Raw genomic sequence first — 18,807 nt, 5'->3', positions numbered from 1 at the left:
TTTCTCCCCTTAGGTAGGTTGTCTTTTCGTTTTGCTTATGGTTTCCTTTGCTTTGCAAAAGCTTTTAAGTTTAATTAGGTCCCATTTGTTTGTTTTAGCTTTTGTTTCCATTGCTTTAGGAGAAAGATTCAAAAAATATTGCTATGATTTATTTATGAATAAAATGTACATTTTCAAGAACATAACCCCAGTGAATTGAGGATTTAAAGCATTTATAGAGTTAGATGCTTTGCATCGAATGTCTGCATGCCCAACCAGAGTGTTAGACAAGTAAGACCATTTTAACCTGTACACTCGCTTCTGCTGGCTCTCAGCTCCCACCTGTATAACTGTACCTACCACATCTCCCCCATCACTGTACGCCTTCCTCAGTTGTTTGCAACTCCACAGAGTATGCAGAAGTAACTATGCTTAAGTACAAAGCCCCTGCTTTTGGAAGTCAACTGCCTTCTAGTTATCTGAGGGAAAATATTACACCACGGCTACAGTTTTAGTGCCCTCTGTGAAAATGTTTTTCCTTGCTAGATTCTGCTTAAAACTGAAGAGGATGCCCAGTCTTTCCCACTTTGTTTTAAACTTCTGTCAGCATGACTCCAATATCATACTTTTTCTGCTCTGAGTCTCACGAGGACTTTCCCTATCAAAAAATGGCCCCTGAGCTTTCATCTGCACACACTCTCCTTATGGTGACTCAGATCTGGTCTCTTGGTTGCGGGGTGCGGGGGTAGAAACAGCCACTGGACTGTTGTCTGCTTCCTTCTTTCCCTCCCTGCACAACCTAATTAGGTTTGTCGATACTTGATAATCGGGTATTGCTATATGCAGTCTTACTAGTAAAATGTATGTCTGTATTATGATCCAGGCTTATCCTTCATTATTGCCAGTGCTGTTCCCTGCTTCCATGGCCCCTTCTCCAGGATACTTTCAAAGGAACTATTAGTTCCCTTATCAGAGCTCTGCATCACCAGACATTCAGTGGTCTCAGAGCAACAGTGACTATCCTGATTCCTTGTTTGTTTAGCCTGAAAGCTGGACGGGTCAAGCTCTTTTTGAAGATATTGCATTGAGGAAATTAAAGATGAGATTTCTTACACTGTAGAAGTAGCATTATTATTTGTGACCATGTGCAATTATGTTCAAACTTCTTTGTTGTTGTTACAACTTAGCCTATATAGACCAAAATCAAAATGTCAATAAAATTTTTCATATGTCCTGAAAAGCAGTGATAAAGCCAGGACTTTGGGGTTTTACAAACAAAGTAATGTTCAAAAAAAAGAGGAGGAGAGAGCAGTATAAGTTTGCGATGTTTTATTTTACCAGGTGAGGATGTTTAAAAACACAATAACAAAAGTGTCTACTGTCAATATCATTCATTTTAAGGAAAGTATTTCAACATAAGTAGAAAACATAGCCTCCAAATAAAGGATTTTCTTTTGAATGGAAAAGTTGTCTTCATCACTAGTCACGGGTGAAAACCACATACCCCGTGGACTGGGCTTGAGGAAGCACGCGCTGCCCTGTTTACTCTGCCGATGGAAGGGGCCGCTTCACTCCACCTGCAAGACTCAAGATCCACCGTTGTTTGGAACCTCTTAAAATTGAAGCAGGATCGATGCCCAGAGATTATTAGAAATCTGTGAAGACACAAAGACACACAAAGCACAGTGATTTTTTTCTTCCTATTCATTTCCTCCAGAAGTGGCAGTGGTGGGATGTCAGGACTTTTTATGTGATTCCAGATTAATTCTCTTCCAATGCACTGGGAACACATTTCAGAAGTGGAATTGCTCAAATCCTATGACCCAGTATCTCCCCTTGAGAAAATGAAAGCGGAAATTACAGTAACAGAACAAGAATATATATCTGTGCACATAAATGTGTATACATATGTGCATGTGATGTATGTGTGTGTGAGGAATATAATTAAAGCTTAAAGCAAGACCTTATTTCTTTAGTTCTGTTTTGTAGGGAGGGCTGATTTGTGTGCCCCATTTGGGAGGACAGGAATCAAGACATATGGCAGATTATCGCTACTCAGCTCTCTTTGTGAAAAACCCTGTCGCTATTTGGGGCATCTGAAATAGAGCATGCTTTCAAATGAAGCATGGTAACAATTCCTTTATATACTGCTCAGTAACTACAATGGAATTAAGAAAGCAGCCATGTATGAACGGATTCTAGTCGCTGCTTCCCTCTAACTAGATTGTGAGAAGGTAGTCATGTATGAAAAACCTTTTGTTAAGGAAACCATTTCATTCTTAATTCTCTTTTCATTAAATGTTTTTGAGGTATAATTGACCTGTGATAAAACACACATATTGAAAATGTGCAATTTGATTAGTTATGACACATGTACACACCTGTGAAACTACCACCACCATCAGGATAATGAACATCTCCATCACCCCCAAAATTTGCTCATGTTTCTTTGTATTTCCTCCCTCCAAGCCCTCCCTGTTCCCCCTTCCCACCCCCTGTAAACCACTAATCTGCTCTGTCACTCTAGATTAGTTTCCATGTTTTAGAATTTTTTAATGGAATCATACAGTATGTACTTTTTTTGGTTTTCAGCTTCTTTCACACAGCAGAATTATTTTGAGATTCATGCATGTTGTTTTCTCTGTCAATAGTTCATTCATTTTTATTGCCAAGCAGTATTCCATTGTATGGATATACCACAGTTTATCATTCACCAGTTGAGGAACACTTGGTTGTTTCCAGTTTGGGGCTATTATAAAGTTGCTCTGAATATGCATGTACAAGTTTCTGTGTGGACATACACTTTCCCTTCCACTGGTTACATATTTAGGAGAGGATTGGCTGGATCTTGTATTGGGTATATGTTTACCTTTTAAAGAAACTGCCCAGCCATTTTCCAACGTGGTTGCACAATTTTATGTTTACACTTGAGAGCAGCCCCCCGTGCAGTTCTCTGATGTTCTCTGACTGTGCAGCTCTCTCCTCTCCTTATTCAGTCCTGTACACTCTAGCTGCATGGTCCTCCCAAGAAACCCAGGTTTGTCCCCTCGGTTCTGTGAGTCCCCTGGGCTTTTCCTGGGTTCTCCCTCTCCAATCCAGGGCCTGGAAACTCTTTTAGGACAGTAAGCTGAGGTGGGCATAGGACTCAGCACGTTCATTTCCTGCCTCTCATGAGGTGCTGTCCTTCATTGCCATCCAGTGTCTTGAAAACCATTGCTTCCAATATTTTGTCCAGATAATCAGGTTGCCGGGGGCAGGAGGATAAATCCAGCGCCTGTTAATCCATCTTGGCCAGAAGTGGATTCTGATAAAGAAGTTTTGAAAGTTGACTAAGTAACTAATTGGATATTAAGAGCTGATGAGTTAATCAGCGGGGGAAACAAGTCATCTGTTAAATAACCTATAATCAATCCATGAAGGAATGATAATTTTGCTTTGTATAGGAGACTCAACTGAACATTATTACATAAATACATAGTTCTTTGAACTCAAGTATATCATCTCTGGTTGTATAGAGCTAGGTGAAAAATGTGTAGTATTAATCATCTTATACATGTGAAAATTGGTGTCCGAAGAGTCACTGTGGCTGTCCTAGAATCACAGGAAGTAAGGGCTGCCACTTGCAGTTGTACAAGTTGTGTACTGCACAAGCAGGGCTGGCTTTGAAGATGAATTGGGCTGAAATCCATCTCATACACTGCTCTCTAAACTTAGTGCCCTGGTATGTGGTTGCATCCACCTAAAGAGAATATCTCTCATTTTCACACAAGTTCCTCACAGACCCCTACACGATGTAATTTTTAGAGAAGAAAATGTGTTTTTTCAGAACCCTGTTAAGTCATAGCACATTTGCCTTCCAAGAGTTATGCCTCAAATAGCAGAGTTGTTCTGGTCTGGGCATTAGTATTTGCACTGTGCTTTAACAAGGATGGAGACAGGAATGGAGAGTAGCACCGTATTAGTTCTTTCATAGGATAATAACTGTAGTAAGAGTAGAAAACTATGTGGCCAGCCTTGCTCACTGTCACTGAAGACAGGTAGTTAGTGCTGCTTTGATGTTTGCTCCCAGAGAAGGGACATTCTAGCACTCAACAGAGACCTACCTTCTGTCAGCCAGTTTCTAAGCATGAGATAAAGGATCCTCTTCTAGTTGATATACTTGCTCCACCTCTGTCCATTTTACCTTTTGAGACTTTTTGAATTCTGGCCTGAGCAGCAAAAAGAATCAAAGCAAATCATTCTAGATGCTTTAATGAAAAGATGTGTTTGTACAGAGGTGTGACACGAATAGTGAGTCACCCAAAAAGGCAACTCCCTCATCACCCAGAGTCTGGAAGGCATGGAGAAGTAATTAGCCCTGCGAGTTGTGGAGGAAGAGAAGGTGCCCAAAAGGACTTACAGTCCTGGAGGGATAAAGTCACTGTCAGAAAATGTGGTCCGGAGCTTGGAGTACGGAGCTGGCAACCAGAGAGCAAGGGAGCCTCACTGATAAACCCTGAGGGTTCGGCTTTCTGGGACACAGAGCAAGCCTAGAAGGGCCGAGGATAATTGCGCCCAGGCCATATGCGGCAAGGCTGTAGAGGCAAAGGGAAAATATCACCAGAGTTTCCCAATGCAGTTTTTCCACAAACTGATGAATTTACCTTGCAAATTATAGAAAGTCATATGGATGTTTTTTTCTTTCCCTTGAATAAGAGAGGAAGAAGAGAAGTAGGAGAAACTCTACTACCATGAGTACCATCCATAAGCCAAGGAGTGTGTTAGAAGCTTTCCACAGATGATCTTGTCACCTTTCTGTGACCCTATGCAGTGGGGCACATGATTCTCATTCAATGGATGAGGAACCTGAGACTAGAGATGGGTGAAGGGAGACTGTCAGGGCCTGGACCAAGGCCGGGTCACGTGGCATTGAGGAGTCTCAGGAAAGTCGGGTCTGGTACCCGCTTCGTCACTTACTAACTCTCTAAGCCTCCGCGTCCTCACCGGCTCCTCTCTGTGCTGGGGTATTTCACTGCTGCTGCTGTCATGAGAGGAACAGGGGAATCCTCCATCCATTCACTCAACAAATATTTTTCAACTCCCCCTACAAACAAGTGTTAGACAGTGAGACTGCAGAAGAGAAAACACAGACGTGGGTCCTGCCCTCCTGAGGCTGTATGGTTCAGTGGATTAAATAAATAATGCAGAAAAAGCACTTAGCAGGGAACCTGGCATAGTAGAGGCATCCAATAAATGTTTAAAAGGAGAAGCTAGACAAAGTGCTTGAATCTCCTTTCTGCCTCGGGTTAATTAACCTCCGAATCTTCTCAGCTTTACTTCGCGCATATCTCCGGTATCGACGATATCAGTGCCCTGTTTGGAGACTCCGATCCCCTCAGCCTCACTGACGTGGGTGGTGCTGACACAGCCCACGGTGGGTCATCAGGGCATCTCTTGTCCCTTGATCTGTGCCCCACACTATGCCCACTGCCTGGCACATTACAGGAAATGGAATTATAGTTTTAAATTTTTATTAATGTGCTATTTGATTATCAGGTTCACTATCATTTAATTTAGGCCCTAAGTGAAGATTTTGAATGAAATTTGTTTAGAAACCATTGGAAAAATCTCCATCTCCATATAAGGTAATTTGAAAGTGTTAATTTTATAACAGTTGTCCCTTGGATTTTGGGGACATGATCCTGAGGTTTCCTAAAAATGGAGAAATTCATAAATGTTAGTAAAAGAGGAAAAGAGCTCGGTAGGAGACATGCAAATGCTATGTTGTCCCAAACGTGTCCTCCATCCGTCCACGTCTCTCTGGCCACACCACTTAGTCCAAACCACCATCTTCTCTCCCAGGAGGACATCACAATGCTCATGGGACTCTCTCCCGTTCTTGCCTGCCTCACTGTAATCCATTCATTACGCAAAGTTAGAGGGATTTTCTTAAACATAAATGACATCGTGTTGCATCCCTGCTTTAAATTTTGTGTGGCTTCACATTGTCCAAGAGTCGAATCCTGTTTAGACAAAGGCTTCACGCACTGCTCCCACCTCCTCTAACCTCACCTTGCTCCACTCCCCCCTTGTTTACTGTGTTCCCATCACACTGACCTTTCCTTTAATTCTTCAAACATGCCCAGGTGTTCCCGCCTAAAGGGGCCTTTCACCAGCTGCTCCTTCCCCGGAGCCTCTTGCATCAGATCTCTGCGTGGCGGGCCATTCAGGGATCAGTGTAAATGTCCTCTCTCCAGGCCTTCCCTGACCACCCAGTCTGTACCAGCCACCAGCCACCATCACATGGTTCCATCCTATTTTCTTGCAATCACTTTCCATAGCTAGTCAACGTCCATTTCCCTTTTCCTTTCTATCATGTCGGTGTTGCAAGCGTTGGACACCCTCTGGATGAGACCAGGTAGCTTAATCAAAAGAAGTGGCCTGGATGAAGGAAGATGATGTTTGCAGCCTTGAAAAGTAGTATCGCAAGCTTAGCTCAAATCCAGCTACCTGCTGCACACCTCTTAACACTGCAGCATCGTTGACCTCTGGCTCGCTGGTGCTTTTCCTGTTTGCCTTCCCTGTGTGTCCCTATTCCTTCATAGTCATTCATTCATCCAGTCAAACAGCTAGGGAGTCATTCAGAACACATGCATTATTAACACCAGCCATAGGCCAGGCACTGGGGATACCAGAAGACAGTGCTTGTGTTAATGGTGGAAAGTCCTTGAGCAGGAAACCCTTTCTAAAAAACGCCAGGTAGGGGCTTCCTTGGTGGCGCAGTGGTTGAGAGTCCGCCTGCCGATGCAGGGGACACGGGTTTGTGCCCCGGTCCGGGAAGATCCCACATGCCGCGGAGCGGCTGGGCCCGTGAGCCATGGCCGCTGAGCCTGCGCGTCCGGAGCCTATGCTCCGCAGCGGGAGAGGCCACAATAGTGAGAGGCCCGCGTACCGCAAAAAAAACCCAAAAACACCAGATAGCAGTTGAGGCTTTGCGGTCTGTACAGTCTCTGTCACAGCTACCCTCCTCTGCCTTTATAGAGCAAAAGCAGCCGTAGATGATACGTAAAAATGGCTGTGTTCTAATTAAACTGTATTTACAAAAGCAGGTAGTGGGGGCAGATTTGGCCCCCAGCTGGGGTTTGCTGACCTCTGGTTTAGTGAGAAGGTAGACAATTAAATAACTGTCTGCTCTGGGGTAGGGACTGTGAGAGAGGCTCGGTGAGGCATGTGGGAGCAGGGAGCATCACCGAGGCACCTGCCGCTCTCTCTTGCTGACTCCAAGCTCCAGCTAACTTACTAGAAAAAAAAACAAGGAAAAAAGCGCTTTAAAATTAAGTTGCTAGTTGTTGAAAGTTATATGAGATATTTTGTTGCTTTTTTTTAAAAAAATACCCAGATAGCTTTTCTGATTTTCCTTCAGTATTCTGGCTCAGGGCCTTTCTCCCAACACATCTTCCAGGAAGTGAATCCCAGAAATCCCCAGATTTTAGCCTTGCCAGCAGCATGTGTGTGTTCCTTCATTCGCGAGGTGTAAAGCTGGAATTCTAAGTGTCTTTTGTACATTGTTTCAAGTAAGGTTTAAGTTCCACAAGTTTACAAGAAGGAAGAAATGTGATCATACAGGCTGAAGATTCTAACATCTCAGTATCCGAAAGGTCTCCAGGTATTGCCTGAGCAAACCTGCCACTTCACAGATCCCCATTTGCAAAACTGGGCTCCCCAGCCAGCTAGTGGTGCAGCCATTCACAACCTCCCAGGGTTCTCTCCGACCTCCCCGACCTCTGATATCTTGGGATCCCCCTTTGCAGGATTCCTTATCTAGGTTTTATATGAGAATCTGTTTGGAAGTGTATGGCTATATCATGCTGATTTTTATTATTTTTAGGGAAACACTTTATCATGCTATACATTGCTTTCCTTTACACAAAACACATTGTTTTGTGTAAAACAAAACAACTCAATTAGGAGAATAATTTTATCTACTATGCACCAAAAATTCTTAAATTATTAATATTTTAATGCCGAATCCATCTAATGATACCTCAGAAATTTCACAGTACCTCCTCATTGTTAAACATTTTCATGGTAGAACTGTTTTAAGATGTCACAATCTTTTATTAGATGGGTTCTTCATTTTAAACTATTCTACTTCAGAGGACCTGGTTCATAATGTTTCTCTGATAAAAAGAATGAAAGACCCAGCATTCTACTAACATTCATTCATTCACTCATTTTAAGAATGAATGGAATATTACTCAGCCATTAAAAAGAGTGAAATAATGCCATTTGCAGCAACATAGATGGACCTGGAGATGATCATACTATGTGAACTAAGTCAGGCAGGGAAAGACAAATATCATATGATATCGCTTATATGCAGAATCTAAAAAAAAAAAAAGATACAAATGAACTTACTTACAAAACAGAAACAGACCCACAGACTTAGAAAACAAACTTATGGTTACCAAAGGGGGAAGGGGGGGGGGGAGGGATAAAGTGGGAGTTCGGGATTAACATCTACACGCTGCTATATATAAAATAGATAATCAACAAGTACCTACTGTATAATACAGGGAACTCTGCTCAGTATTCTGTAATAACCTAAATGGGAAAAGAATTTGAAAAAGAATAGATACATGTATATGTATAACTGAATCACTTTGCTGTACACTTGAAACTAACACAGCATTGTTAATCAACTATGCTCCAATATAGAATAAAAATTTTTAAAAAAAAGAGAATGAATGAAAGACCAGTGAGAAATCCTCTGAGCAAGGTTTTTGTGAACTAGTTGCAAAAAAAACCCAAAAACGTATCTTTTTAAACCACTCTGTGTCAGTAATAATTTCTTATGTTAAATACCTCCTAATATTCATAGCCACTGGGCTGATTCTTAGCACATTAATATTTCCTGTCATGAGATTTGGGGACACACTAGAATAATTTATGTCACAGTGGGGTTCTTATCTAAACAAGATCTGTCCTCACATCTTTCTCAATTTAGCAGAACGCTACTGCAGCTCCTAGCTACTCCTAGCTGTTTTTCACAAAAGAAAAAACAAAAACAAGATATGTGCATGAATTGGTATGTGTTACAGATGGCATCTCCAGTGGTTACATAGTTGTGCCGCACAACAGCTCTATGCAAACGATGTGACCCCGAAAGTATTTTATGTTGAATCTGGTTTCAGCTTCCTTTAACTACACACACTGACAGTCGGAATAGAGTGTGCTCTGAGATTATAACTCAGAAGCACTTAACCCATAAATATAATTTTGAGAATTGAAATTAATTCTATTAGTTGGGGGATAGGAAAGAAATATGATAATTTTTCATGAGATACATTTTCGTCCCATAGGCCAATACCCTTTGGAATTTGTAATTTCATTTTGTTACATGCAACAATTATTTTATTATAATTTACTTGCTATTTACAATTATTTATCAGCGTCTGTTTCGCAGTATAAATGCCTTAACAAGAAAAGTTGGGGTGTTGCTGGGAAATCAAATCATTTTAATGAATTACTGCAACAGAGGGTTGACTGCTTTGCTTTTAAAAAATTTAACTTATTGATACTTTTAAAGAAGGAAAAGGTGTTTATTTTTTCATTGTAATACGTGTCAATATATTGAAATGTTTGTAATCTAAAACTTCTAGAAGTTAATAGTTTATATTTGGGTTCAACCTGTCAATAGTTATATTTAGAAATACGGTATACAAGCTTTACTAAAGTCAAATGGTATTCTCAAAGATGGACATCATCTGGAGGAAATTAACAATCCATGAATTCCCTCTTGTAACCATGGCTTCATATTTTTATTTTGCATAGCCTGCTTATTGTTAACGGTTCAAAACAGTCTAACTCAGCTACACTTAAGGTAGTATATAAACCTAAAACATAGACTTACATTATGTGGCTTGTAGAAGCAGTATCTTTACCTTTTAGTTTCGTTTTTAATTTCTGGAGGAATTCAGAACTTTGATAGAGGCTGAGGGGGTGATATGAAATTATACAACATGGTTCCCTAACCTTAACCAATTTTATTCCATTTTAAGTGTTTTTACATATTTTCTCACTGCCCTCTAGTTTCTTGGTCAGGCTACCTCATTCTTGCCTCTTAGGTCTTAGTTTATATTGTCCTTTTTTAGGAAACATTCTCTGCCTGACCACCTTTGGATTAAGTTGCTTCTCATTAGTCGCCCAAAGTGCCCCAGACTTATTTATCTCACCAGCAAATAGAATTCCTTGAGGAGGAGACCTGTATCTCCCCGTCCCCATGTTAAGCAAAAGAACCGGCACACAGGAGCTTCCCAATTACTATGTGTTGAATTTGAGTAGGGGGACCTGACATGGGCTCATAAAAGTTATACAGAAGAACAGGAATGATATGCAGCAAAATACTAAATGGAATACAAAATGATGCTTTATAAACAGAAGCCTTACAGGAAATTAGGGAATGGGAGAATCCACGTTAGCTAGAGCCTTTTATTGATAAAAGCGTCCTAAAAGAGGTTGGATTGGAGCTGAACCCTGACAATTTTTTTTTTGAACATGAAGACAAATAGAAGAATCTTACACATAGGGATAAGAGCGTAAAGAAAAAGGTGGTCCAGAAGCTGCAGAGAGACTGACCTGAGAGAAACAGAAAGATTTGTGATTGACAATATGGGAGATACATATTGTGCAGTGAATCTAACCTACAGAGGACTCTGAAAGACAACAGGAAAACCTGGGGTCTTAATACATTGGCATTGGGTAATTAATTCATAATTTTGGCCAAGACCTGCCATGATGAAAGCTACTTTAGAATGATACTGCTATAACATATTTACTATATCATTTTATATATTTTATTCAAAGCCTTTATCAACAAGGGAAGCCATTTAGTTTGTTCAGTGTCTTGTCTCTACAGGGACTGAATGCTCTGAGGCGTAAGCCTTCTTGGAAGCCCTTCCACTGACCCCAGAGACAAGTTAGGTGGTCTCTAAACTCATCCCTATGGTAACACTTACTACACTGAGACAATTACTTTTTTGTCTTCAATCCTGTAGGACCCTGAGGGGAAGCACCATGCCTTGTTCAGTTTTATGTGATGTCAACAGGACAGTGGCTGGCATCTAGTGGTTGTTCTAAAGTATTGGCAGGATGGATGAATGAAAGTGATTCAAAAATGTAAACATAAAGGGTCTTCATCCTGGGTATGTTGTGTACGCTGAAATACTGGGACCTCTGCAATTAAGCTTACAGAGCTGGAGCCAGCTCATGAGTGTGTGTGTGTGTGTGTGTGTGTGTGTGTGTGTGTGTGTGTGCGCGCAGCAAAGCGGACCAGATAAAGCCACGAGAACATGAGCAGACGAGGCAAGGAGAAATCGGAAGAGGCGGTTGATGAGCTTGTTCGGGGTCTGCCAGGGCCTTAATAGGATTCTGATTCCAAGGTGACTAATGGGCAAACGAACTTATTTCGGGATTTTAACTTGGCTGCTGGGAGGAATTTTTGAAGGTCATTCAACTGTTGAAGTTTATTTTAATTTCTAAAGGTTGCATCTATCAATTAGTATCTTGGATCAGGGGCCTCTCCAGTGACGGGGACTGCTCACTTGGCTAACTCAAATAATGAACTCACATGACATGTGTGGGCGAAAATGTTATCTCTGGCTTGTCCGCAGGCAGGCGCCTGCTTGGATACTTCTTTGTAGGTAGTGCATTTGGGCAATTAGTAGGTAATGTGGCTAAATATAGATGAAATGAAAATGCATTTGGTTTCTGAGAGTTCAGTCATTTATTTACTTATTGTTTATAAGCTATCTCTAACTAAAAGGGATTTAAAGTGACAGTTGTTAAGAAGACAAATTCAAGTTATTTAATGGTGCAGCTCTCTCCCTCTAATTATTTTTCTCTAATCAAATGCTTTATTAAATTCCCAGGAGTCATAGTTGTTCATGCACAGGGAGTTTGAAGAGAGCTTTGAAAGATTGCTAACTGGGGCATAACATCTGTGTTACTGCAGCACAAACTAAATTCTGTAAAAACAACATGTGAAGTTTCAAGGGTCAAGAGTTAGCTAAATTTAAGAGCTAACTTTTCCCCTCCAGTGAGGAAATTGTATTTTTTATCTCCGCAGTGATTTTGTACTTAACATTTCCATTCTAATTGTCATTGCTTTTCATTGTATTTCAGATTCTACTGCCCCTAAACATAATATTTATATTTAATTTTGCTTTTCACTGGGGAAAATGAAGAAACAAGCTGTACTGCATAACTCAGCTTCCCTCTTCCATGCCCTGTACTTTTGCAACTTCGTGTCTTCTCTTGACCTGGAATGTTTTCTCATCTCCATGTACTGGAATCTTGATCCTCCTTCAAATGCCACTACTTTTATGAATTCTTTTCTGATCTGCTATCTTAACATGATCTCTTCCTCCCCTGAGCCTGTGTCAGTTATATATTGCTGCATAAAAAAAAATATCCCAAAGCCAAGTGTCTTAAGACAACAGTCAGTGTTATCTTGCACAATTTCAGTGGGCCAGGAATTTGGGAGCAGCTTATCCGGATGGTTTTTGCTTATGGCATGTCATGAAGTTATAGTCAAGATTCTGCTAGGTCTGTAGTCCCCTGAGGGCTTGTCTTGGGCTGGAGGAACTGCCTCAGAGATGATTAACTTGGGTGGCTGCCATGTCAGTGCTGGCTGTTGGCAAGAGGCCTCAGTTCCTTGCCCTGTTGACTTCTCCATAGACATCTTGAGTGTCCTCACAACATGGCCATTCACTTTCTTCAGAGCAAGTAACCCAGGAAAGAGCACAGACAGAAGCTGTAGTGTCTTTTCTGCTATAGTCCTGGAAGTCGCATATTGGTACTTCTGCATTTTCCCCACAGATCAAGCAGGTCGCCTCACATAATGTGGAAGGAAACTACACAAAAGCATGAATACCAGGGGGTGGGGATCATTGGGGAGCATCTTGGAGGCTGCTTACCATTTCCTACATCTCTAACATAACTTAAAATATCCTGCTCTGTATTACAATTATGTGTGTCCCTTTCCTTCCCACGCTATTAGTTTTTATTTTCTTTAGAGTTTAGACTTGGTTCCTTAGCTTTACATATCTTGAAATTTTTGGCACGTTGTGTTCAGTATGTGTCACATTCAGTTGAGAATTTGGAACCACAGCCCCTCTCTTAATGGGTATAAATGAAAATGTACGTGTGGGAAAGAATCAGACAGAGACAGAGAAATAGATAGACTTTGGCAGAGAGAGGGCGTGTAAAGAAGAGCAAATTGTGTGTGTGTGTGTGTGTGAGAGAGAGAGAACAAATGAGGTAGAGAGCAAACTGCACATTTTATCAGACAAATATGAAAAAAATTGATACTATTTTGTAGGTACTAGAGAACTAATTTTACAAGAGTTTAAATGTTTGAACTACTGCAGAACAATATTCTACTTTGTGTCGTGTGTGTGAATGGCTCACCATATATTTTACTAAGACTCCTTCAATTATGCCTAATACTTTGTGACTAAAGGGTCTTTGGATCACTCCTTTAATAAAAGCAGGGAAATCATTGCTTACACATAACTCTAAAGTAATGTCAAGTACAGCATTTATAATTCCTTTTACATATGGCTGAGAAGTTTATTTAACCTTTGATTAACTGCTCTATAACCTGGCTCACTGGGGTAAAATCATTTTCTAGAATGGTCAATTAACATTTATGTACGGTTGGAGCAAAGGGCACAGAGGAATGTCAGAAGGAAAAAAAGACCCACATGACATATGGCAGGTCCTGGCAGGTCCTCCTCAGAAATGTCACTCTTATCAATCTTCTCATTTCCATTCCTAGAACCACCAGCACACCATGGTCTAATTCCTAAGTAACTCATGTCTGAATTATTAAAATGACCTCCAAAGACTTTTCACAACTTCTAATTTCTTTCCCTCCAAGCTTTCCTTGGAATTAAACTTACTAAAAAATCACTCCCTTCCCATGCTTAGATGTCTTCAGCACATTCCATGATCTAGAGGTTATCTACTAGGTTTGTCTCCTAGAATCCCTATGCCACTGTCCCTGCCCAGTATCTGCTCTGTGTCCAACTTTGTCATCTCTCCTCTTACTCTTTTCCTGATACATTCTCTCAATCAGCCCAACTGGTTACTTTTTTGTTCCAAGAATTCTTTTCTATGTCTGGGTTTCCTCCCTTGCCCAGGAGCCATGTTTCTCTCCAGTGGCCCGATGTCACTATTCCCATCCTTTTAAATTTAGCTCAGGTTCCCTAATGGTACCATCCTGAGTCTTACTTCCCTCCTCTCCTAGCTTTTGTGGCGACAGAGTTTAGTGACTGCATATGTTTCCTTGTAATACTTGTTCCACACGCATTTTGTGTCACCCAACTATGCCTTCAGATTGTGTATGTGTGTGTGTTTCCCAATGCTTAAAACAATTCTGACTATAAAGTGTTTACTTATTCACTCAGTGCCATATTCCACACGTATTTGTTAAGTGCCTTCTTTAGCCAAGTAGATGCTCAATAATTAATTGAGTGAAAAATGTACAAATGGGGAGCAGAGAAATTATAAAGTAAAAACATTCCATTCATTTATCCACTGGTACAATCAGTAACTGTTGATAGTGTAATTACCATGGGCTCAGTGCTGTATATGGTGATGCTTGGGTCATGAAAGGGTTAAACAAGAATGGCCTCTGTTGTTTCATGACTTTTCATTTAATGTTGACAGTATTCACCTTGAATAAAAGTGAAGAGGTAATATCTGAAACACATTGAGAATAGACCTTTCGGATAAAAGGTAAAGAGAAAGGAAAGAATTAATAAAGAATGGGGCTCCAGAGAAAGTCCCTTGGAGGTCTTCACACTTGAACTGGTCCTTGAAATTTGGAGTTTTGATTTCAATATAAATATATCTGAATATATTGTACTATAGGAATGCATGATAAGGAGCATGGGTCTAGGAGTAAAGGAGCTAGAAGTATGCTAAGATAGGTTAGGACCATGCCCACAGACAGGGCGGAGGTGGAGAAAGGAACACGATGAATAGTAGAGTCAGGGGAGTTGACTTTAGGGGAGTGAAATGGAAAAAAAATGTGTGAAGTTCCTAGCAAGGCCCCTAACCCAAAGTAGGTGCTCATAAATACCAGTATTTCCCCCTTTCCTGTATCATCTAGCTCCTGAGAAATTAATTATGTAGTCCCTCCAGCCATGATGTGATTTTTACTCATTTCATTTTCTCAGATGATTAATAACCTTTCTGTGGGTGTCGTGTTTATCACTCACCTAACTTTTTCATAAATACTAAGAATATTCTTAAGAGATGAGCAGTCTTACCTCATAACTACATCAAGAAATCTAACTGATAATTCTATCTGAAATACGTGCATATACTACCTCTATCTCTATCATTATCTATTATCTATCAACATATACGTATATGTTCTATCTCTATATGTCTACATATAAAAATATGCATATGTGTACATATGCACACATATATGCATCTATACATATATGTATGTGTGTGTGTGTATATATATATAATATATATCCTAAAGGGTCTCAAATCCTGGGCACCATGCATTTCTTAAGCCATAACTGCTGCCCTTGTCCATTTGCCATTAAAAGTGCATAGGAGTATCAGGAGATGTCCCAATGGAACCACCTAGGTGCCATGTGAATTTTCCCCGCCCCCATGTGTAACAGCGGCTCTTGCCCTTCCTGATGATTAGGGTCAATTATCCCTGCCAGGATGGTCAATTTTCCTTCCTGCCTGTATTCCAGTTTAAGGAGGCTGAAGGGAACCGGTACCACTGGAGCTGAATTTTCCACGGGATGTTTCCTGTGTCCCCAGGAGCATGTGCTTCACTCTGTGGGAACCACAGCCTCTGAGGGTCCTAGGAGCCTGTGATTACCTTGTACTTCATTCTTAGCAGGGGAGGGGCAAGGTGACTACTGTGTCCTTTATTTTGTCAGGTGTGTCCCTCCATGCCCCAAATATTAGACCTCTAAAAACCTTCTCTAATGTAGGTGGCCCCTGAATCTGCATAGAGTTTATCTCCCACCATGGCCTCCAGTATATTTACCATTTCTTGCTAATCTGTTCCAAATAGCAGGATGTAATCAATAAACCAGAGAAACTGATGTTCTTTGAATTGTCTAGATAGTGTAAGTTCTTTTTGACCAGATTTTAACAGAAGGGCAAAACCATAAATGTGTACTGTTGTCCATACATGAAAGAGAGCACTTTCTATTCTTCTATTAATAGGGATGGAAAAGAACACATTTGCTAGATCAATGGCTACATGCCATGCATCTTAACATCTCTCTGGGACACTGTGGCAGAGTCCACAGTCCATACTGACTGCTTTGGCTTTTATATGAGTTTTCTTTTTATATTTTCTACAGGGTAATTGCCAAGCTTTCTTTTTAACCTTGTTATATATAGGAACATTTTAATAAATGTTCTCATAGTTTCTCCAGTGTTTCTGTGTATTGATAACAGATCAAGAGTCCATAAAGTTTGAGTCGACCATGTTGCTAAAATCAGAATGAAGAACATTTTTCATAGAACTTAGCTCTGAAAGAAGGAGGCAAGATATAGCAGCTCTATAGGGTCACACAGAGGGAATGAGGTGTGTATGCACTTGTGTGCGTGTGTGCCTGACTCTCCTGTTAGATATAGGAAAGCGTTATATTTTATCATCTTCAAGGGGGAAGTTGTTAGAAGGGAAGAGGCTGAAAGTTCAGAACACAGTCATCACCTAACTGAAAGAGGCCCTGGGAATGGAAATGGCCCTGAAGGGACATCAGTAGGCTCAGAGATGGGAAATGAAAACACATAAAAACCTCAGGGATGCTTAGGTGAAATTGACCATCATCCTGTAGATCCAAGACATTAAAATACCAAGGTTTTTTTTTCCATTTTGTTTTGTGTTATATATTGTTTTGAAATAAGAGGGAAAACAGAATTTTGAAAATCTTGTAATTGTTAAGGAGTTATCTTCTAATATTAATGTTAATATCAGTTTTTTTTTTAGGGAAAGGGCTTGTGAAGAGCTCTTATATCTGTTAAGAATTGGGTATGAAATGAAAAATACTTTGTATCTTGTTATCATTACATAGAAAATAGGTTTATCTAAGTAAAATCCAATGACTTTCTTACTATTAGAACTGCCTTGGGGCTGATCTCAAGTTAATATATTCATTTTGTCTCCTTTTTGTCATAAAATCATGTGGTTCATTTACTAGCAAAAACGTGGTTATTCAGGAGATATTTTTTTCTACAAAGTGTTTTAAGGAAGTTCAAAATTGTTAGGACTTGTGTATGTTGATTTGTTAGTAATCCCCTAACTTTAATTTAAGAAATTGAATATTTGGGTGGATGGGGGTAGCACAATAGACAAAATCTTGTAGTAGAAGGATCTCTGCTAGATAATCTTTTATTTCTAAATTCTACTTTTCCATTTGCCAATGAAATGTGAATGACTGTTTAACACATTTACTTTGTTTGATGCAGTAGTAATTTTTCTTTCGACTTTGGGGAAGTTCAGATTCTATATATTATCATAACTAAATTCAAGGAACATTTATTTAAAACCTTACAATGCCCGGTGCTATGAGAATATCAATGTAAAGAAGACAGTGTCTATTTTCAATACTACAATGTAATAATGGATCAATCAAAATATATGTAAGTGGATGGAATGATGAGTAGGTTAATCGGGAATTATAAGTCAAGGCAGGCTTCTAGGAAGAGCTTGTATCTGAGCTTGCGTTTAAATAGCTGATTGGTAACTATGGTCATGTAAAAAATATAAAATTAAGAAAATCAATCTTCTTTATAGCTCACAAGGTGTTTCCAATTTTTAAGATGTAGCATTGATATATATGAGCTCAGTGCTTAGCAGCTCAGGTCTTTACATAGAGCATGCCCTAAGCAGCCCTATGACATTACAGAAAGTGTTCTAAACCACACGTTGCCTGCCAGCCTTAGAAGGACTAGAGGAAATGTCTTTCTTTACCTCCACCAGAAGCCCGGTCCTGGTTTTCCAGTGCAACTACCGCCACGTGATTTGCTTAGACTGTTTCCACCTGTACTGTGTGACGAGACTCAATGATCGGCAGTTTGTCCACGACCGTCAGCTTGGTTACTCTCTACCTTGTGTGGGTAAGTCTAGCACTTTTCCCTCCATTTCTAATTCTGATTAAGAAGAGAAAGAGGAAAATTACTGAAATAAAACTATCTTAGATATACCCATTCCTACTGAGGGGCTGAAAATTCAGACATCTGTTTGAACATCGCTAGGCAAGAAAATTAAAGCAAGATTAGTTTATGCAAGCAGGGGGCATTTATTTCTAGAGCCATCACTTCCTTTTTTAATTTTTATTTTATATTGGAGTATAGTTGATTAAAAACGTGTCAGTTTCAGGTGTACACCACAGTGATTCAGTTATATATACATGTATCTATTCTTTTTCAAATTCTTTCCACATTTAGGTTATTACAGAATATTGAGCAGAGTTCCCTGTGCTTGTAGGTCCTTGTGCTCGTTCCCTTAGTAGAGTAGGTGCTTGTTGGTTATCTATTTTAAATATAGCAGTGTGTAAATGTCAATCCCACACTCCCAATTTATCACTTTCTTTTAATGACAAAGTCCATATCTAACCACAAGTGATGGATACTCTTGCAATGGAACCCACTGCTTGAATCCACTTGTTCACTTTTCTGACCGTGGGGTTTGCATGAAGCTGTAAACGGGAGACTTACTGGTAAATAAGATTTGAATGTACTTGGTGGTTGTATTTCTACTTGGGCATAGGCCAAAGGATATTTTGATGCTCA

At 40.1% G+C, this 18,807-nt stretch overlaps 1 protein-coding gene across 12 annotated transcripts in view; it reads left to right on the top strand.

Moving 5' to 3' along the window:
* AGPAT4 (1-acylglycerol-3-phosphate O-acyltransferase 4) overlaps nt 1–18,807 on the top strand; it is a 1,398,816-nt gene that overhangs the window by 832,200 nt on the left and 547,809 nt on the right. For 11 of the 12 annotated variants that reach the window (XR_003793727.1, XR_003793728.1, XM_029224043.1 and 8 more), the window contains one exon: nt 17,996–18,132. Coding sequence is in view for 10 of the 12 variants with exons in the window: in XM_029224043.1 (XP_029079876.1) it covers nt 17,996–18,132 (137 nt within the window). In the remaining 2 variants the exon portion in view is untranslated. Of the gene's footprint in view, nt 1–17,995; nt 18,133–18,807 lie in introns of those variants that run through there. The other variant, XM_029224051.1, reaches the window with a different exon arrangement.

The sequence above is a fragment of the Monodon monoceros genome, unplaced genomic scaffold (genome assembly GCF_005190385.1).
Source record: "Monodon monoceros isolate NGI ecotype Baffin Bay Population unplaced genomic scaffold, NGI_Narwhal_1 Super_Scaffold_15, whole genome shotgun sequence".
NCBI lineage: Eukaryota > Metazoa > Chordata > Mammalia > Artiodactyla > Monodontidae > Monodon > Monodon monoceros.
Note: the sequence above shows the minus strand (reverse complement) of the source record. Positions and strands in the feature narration are given on the sequence as shown.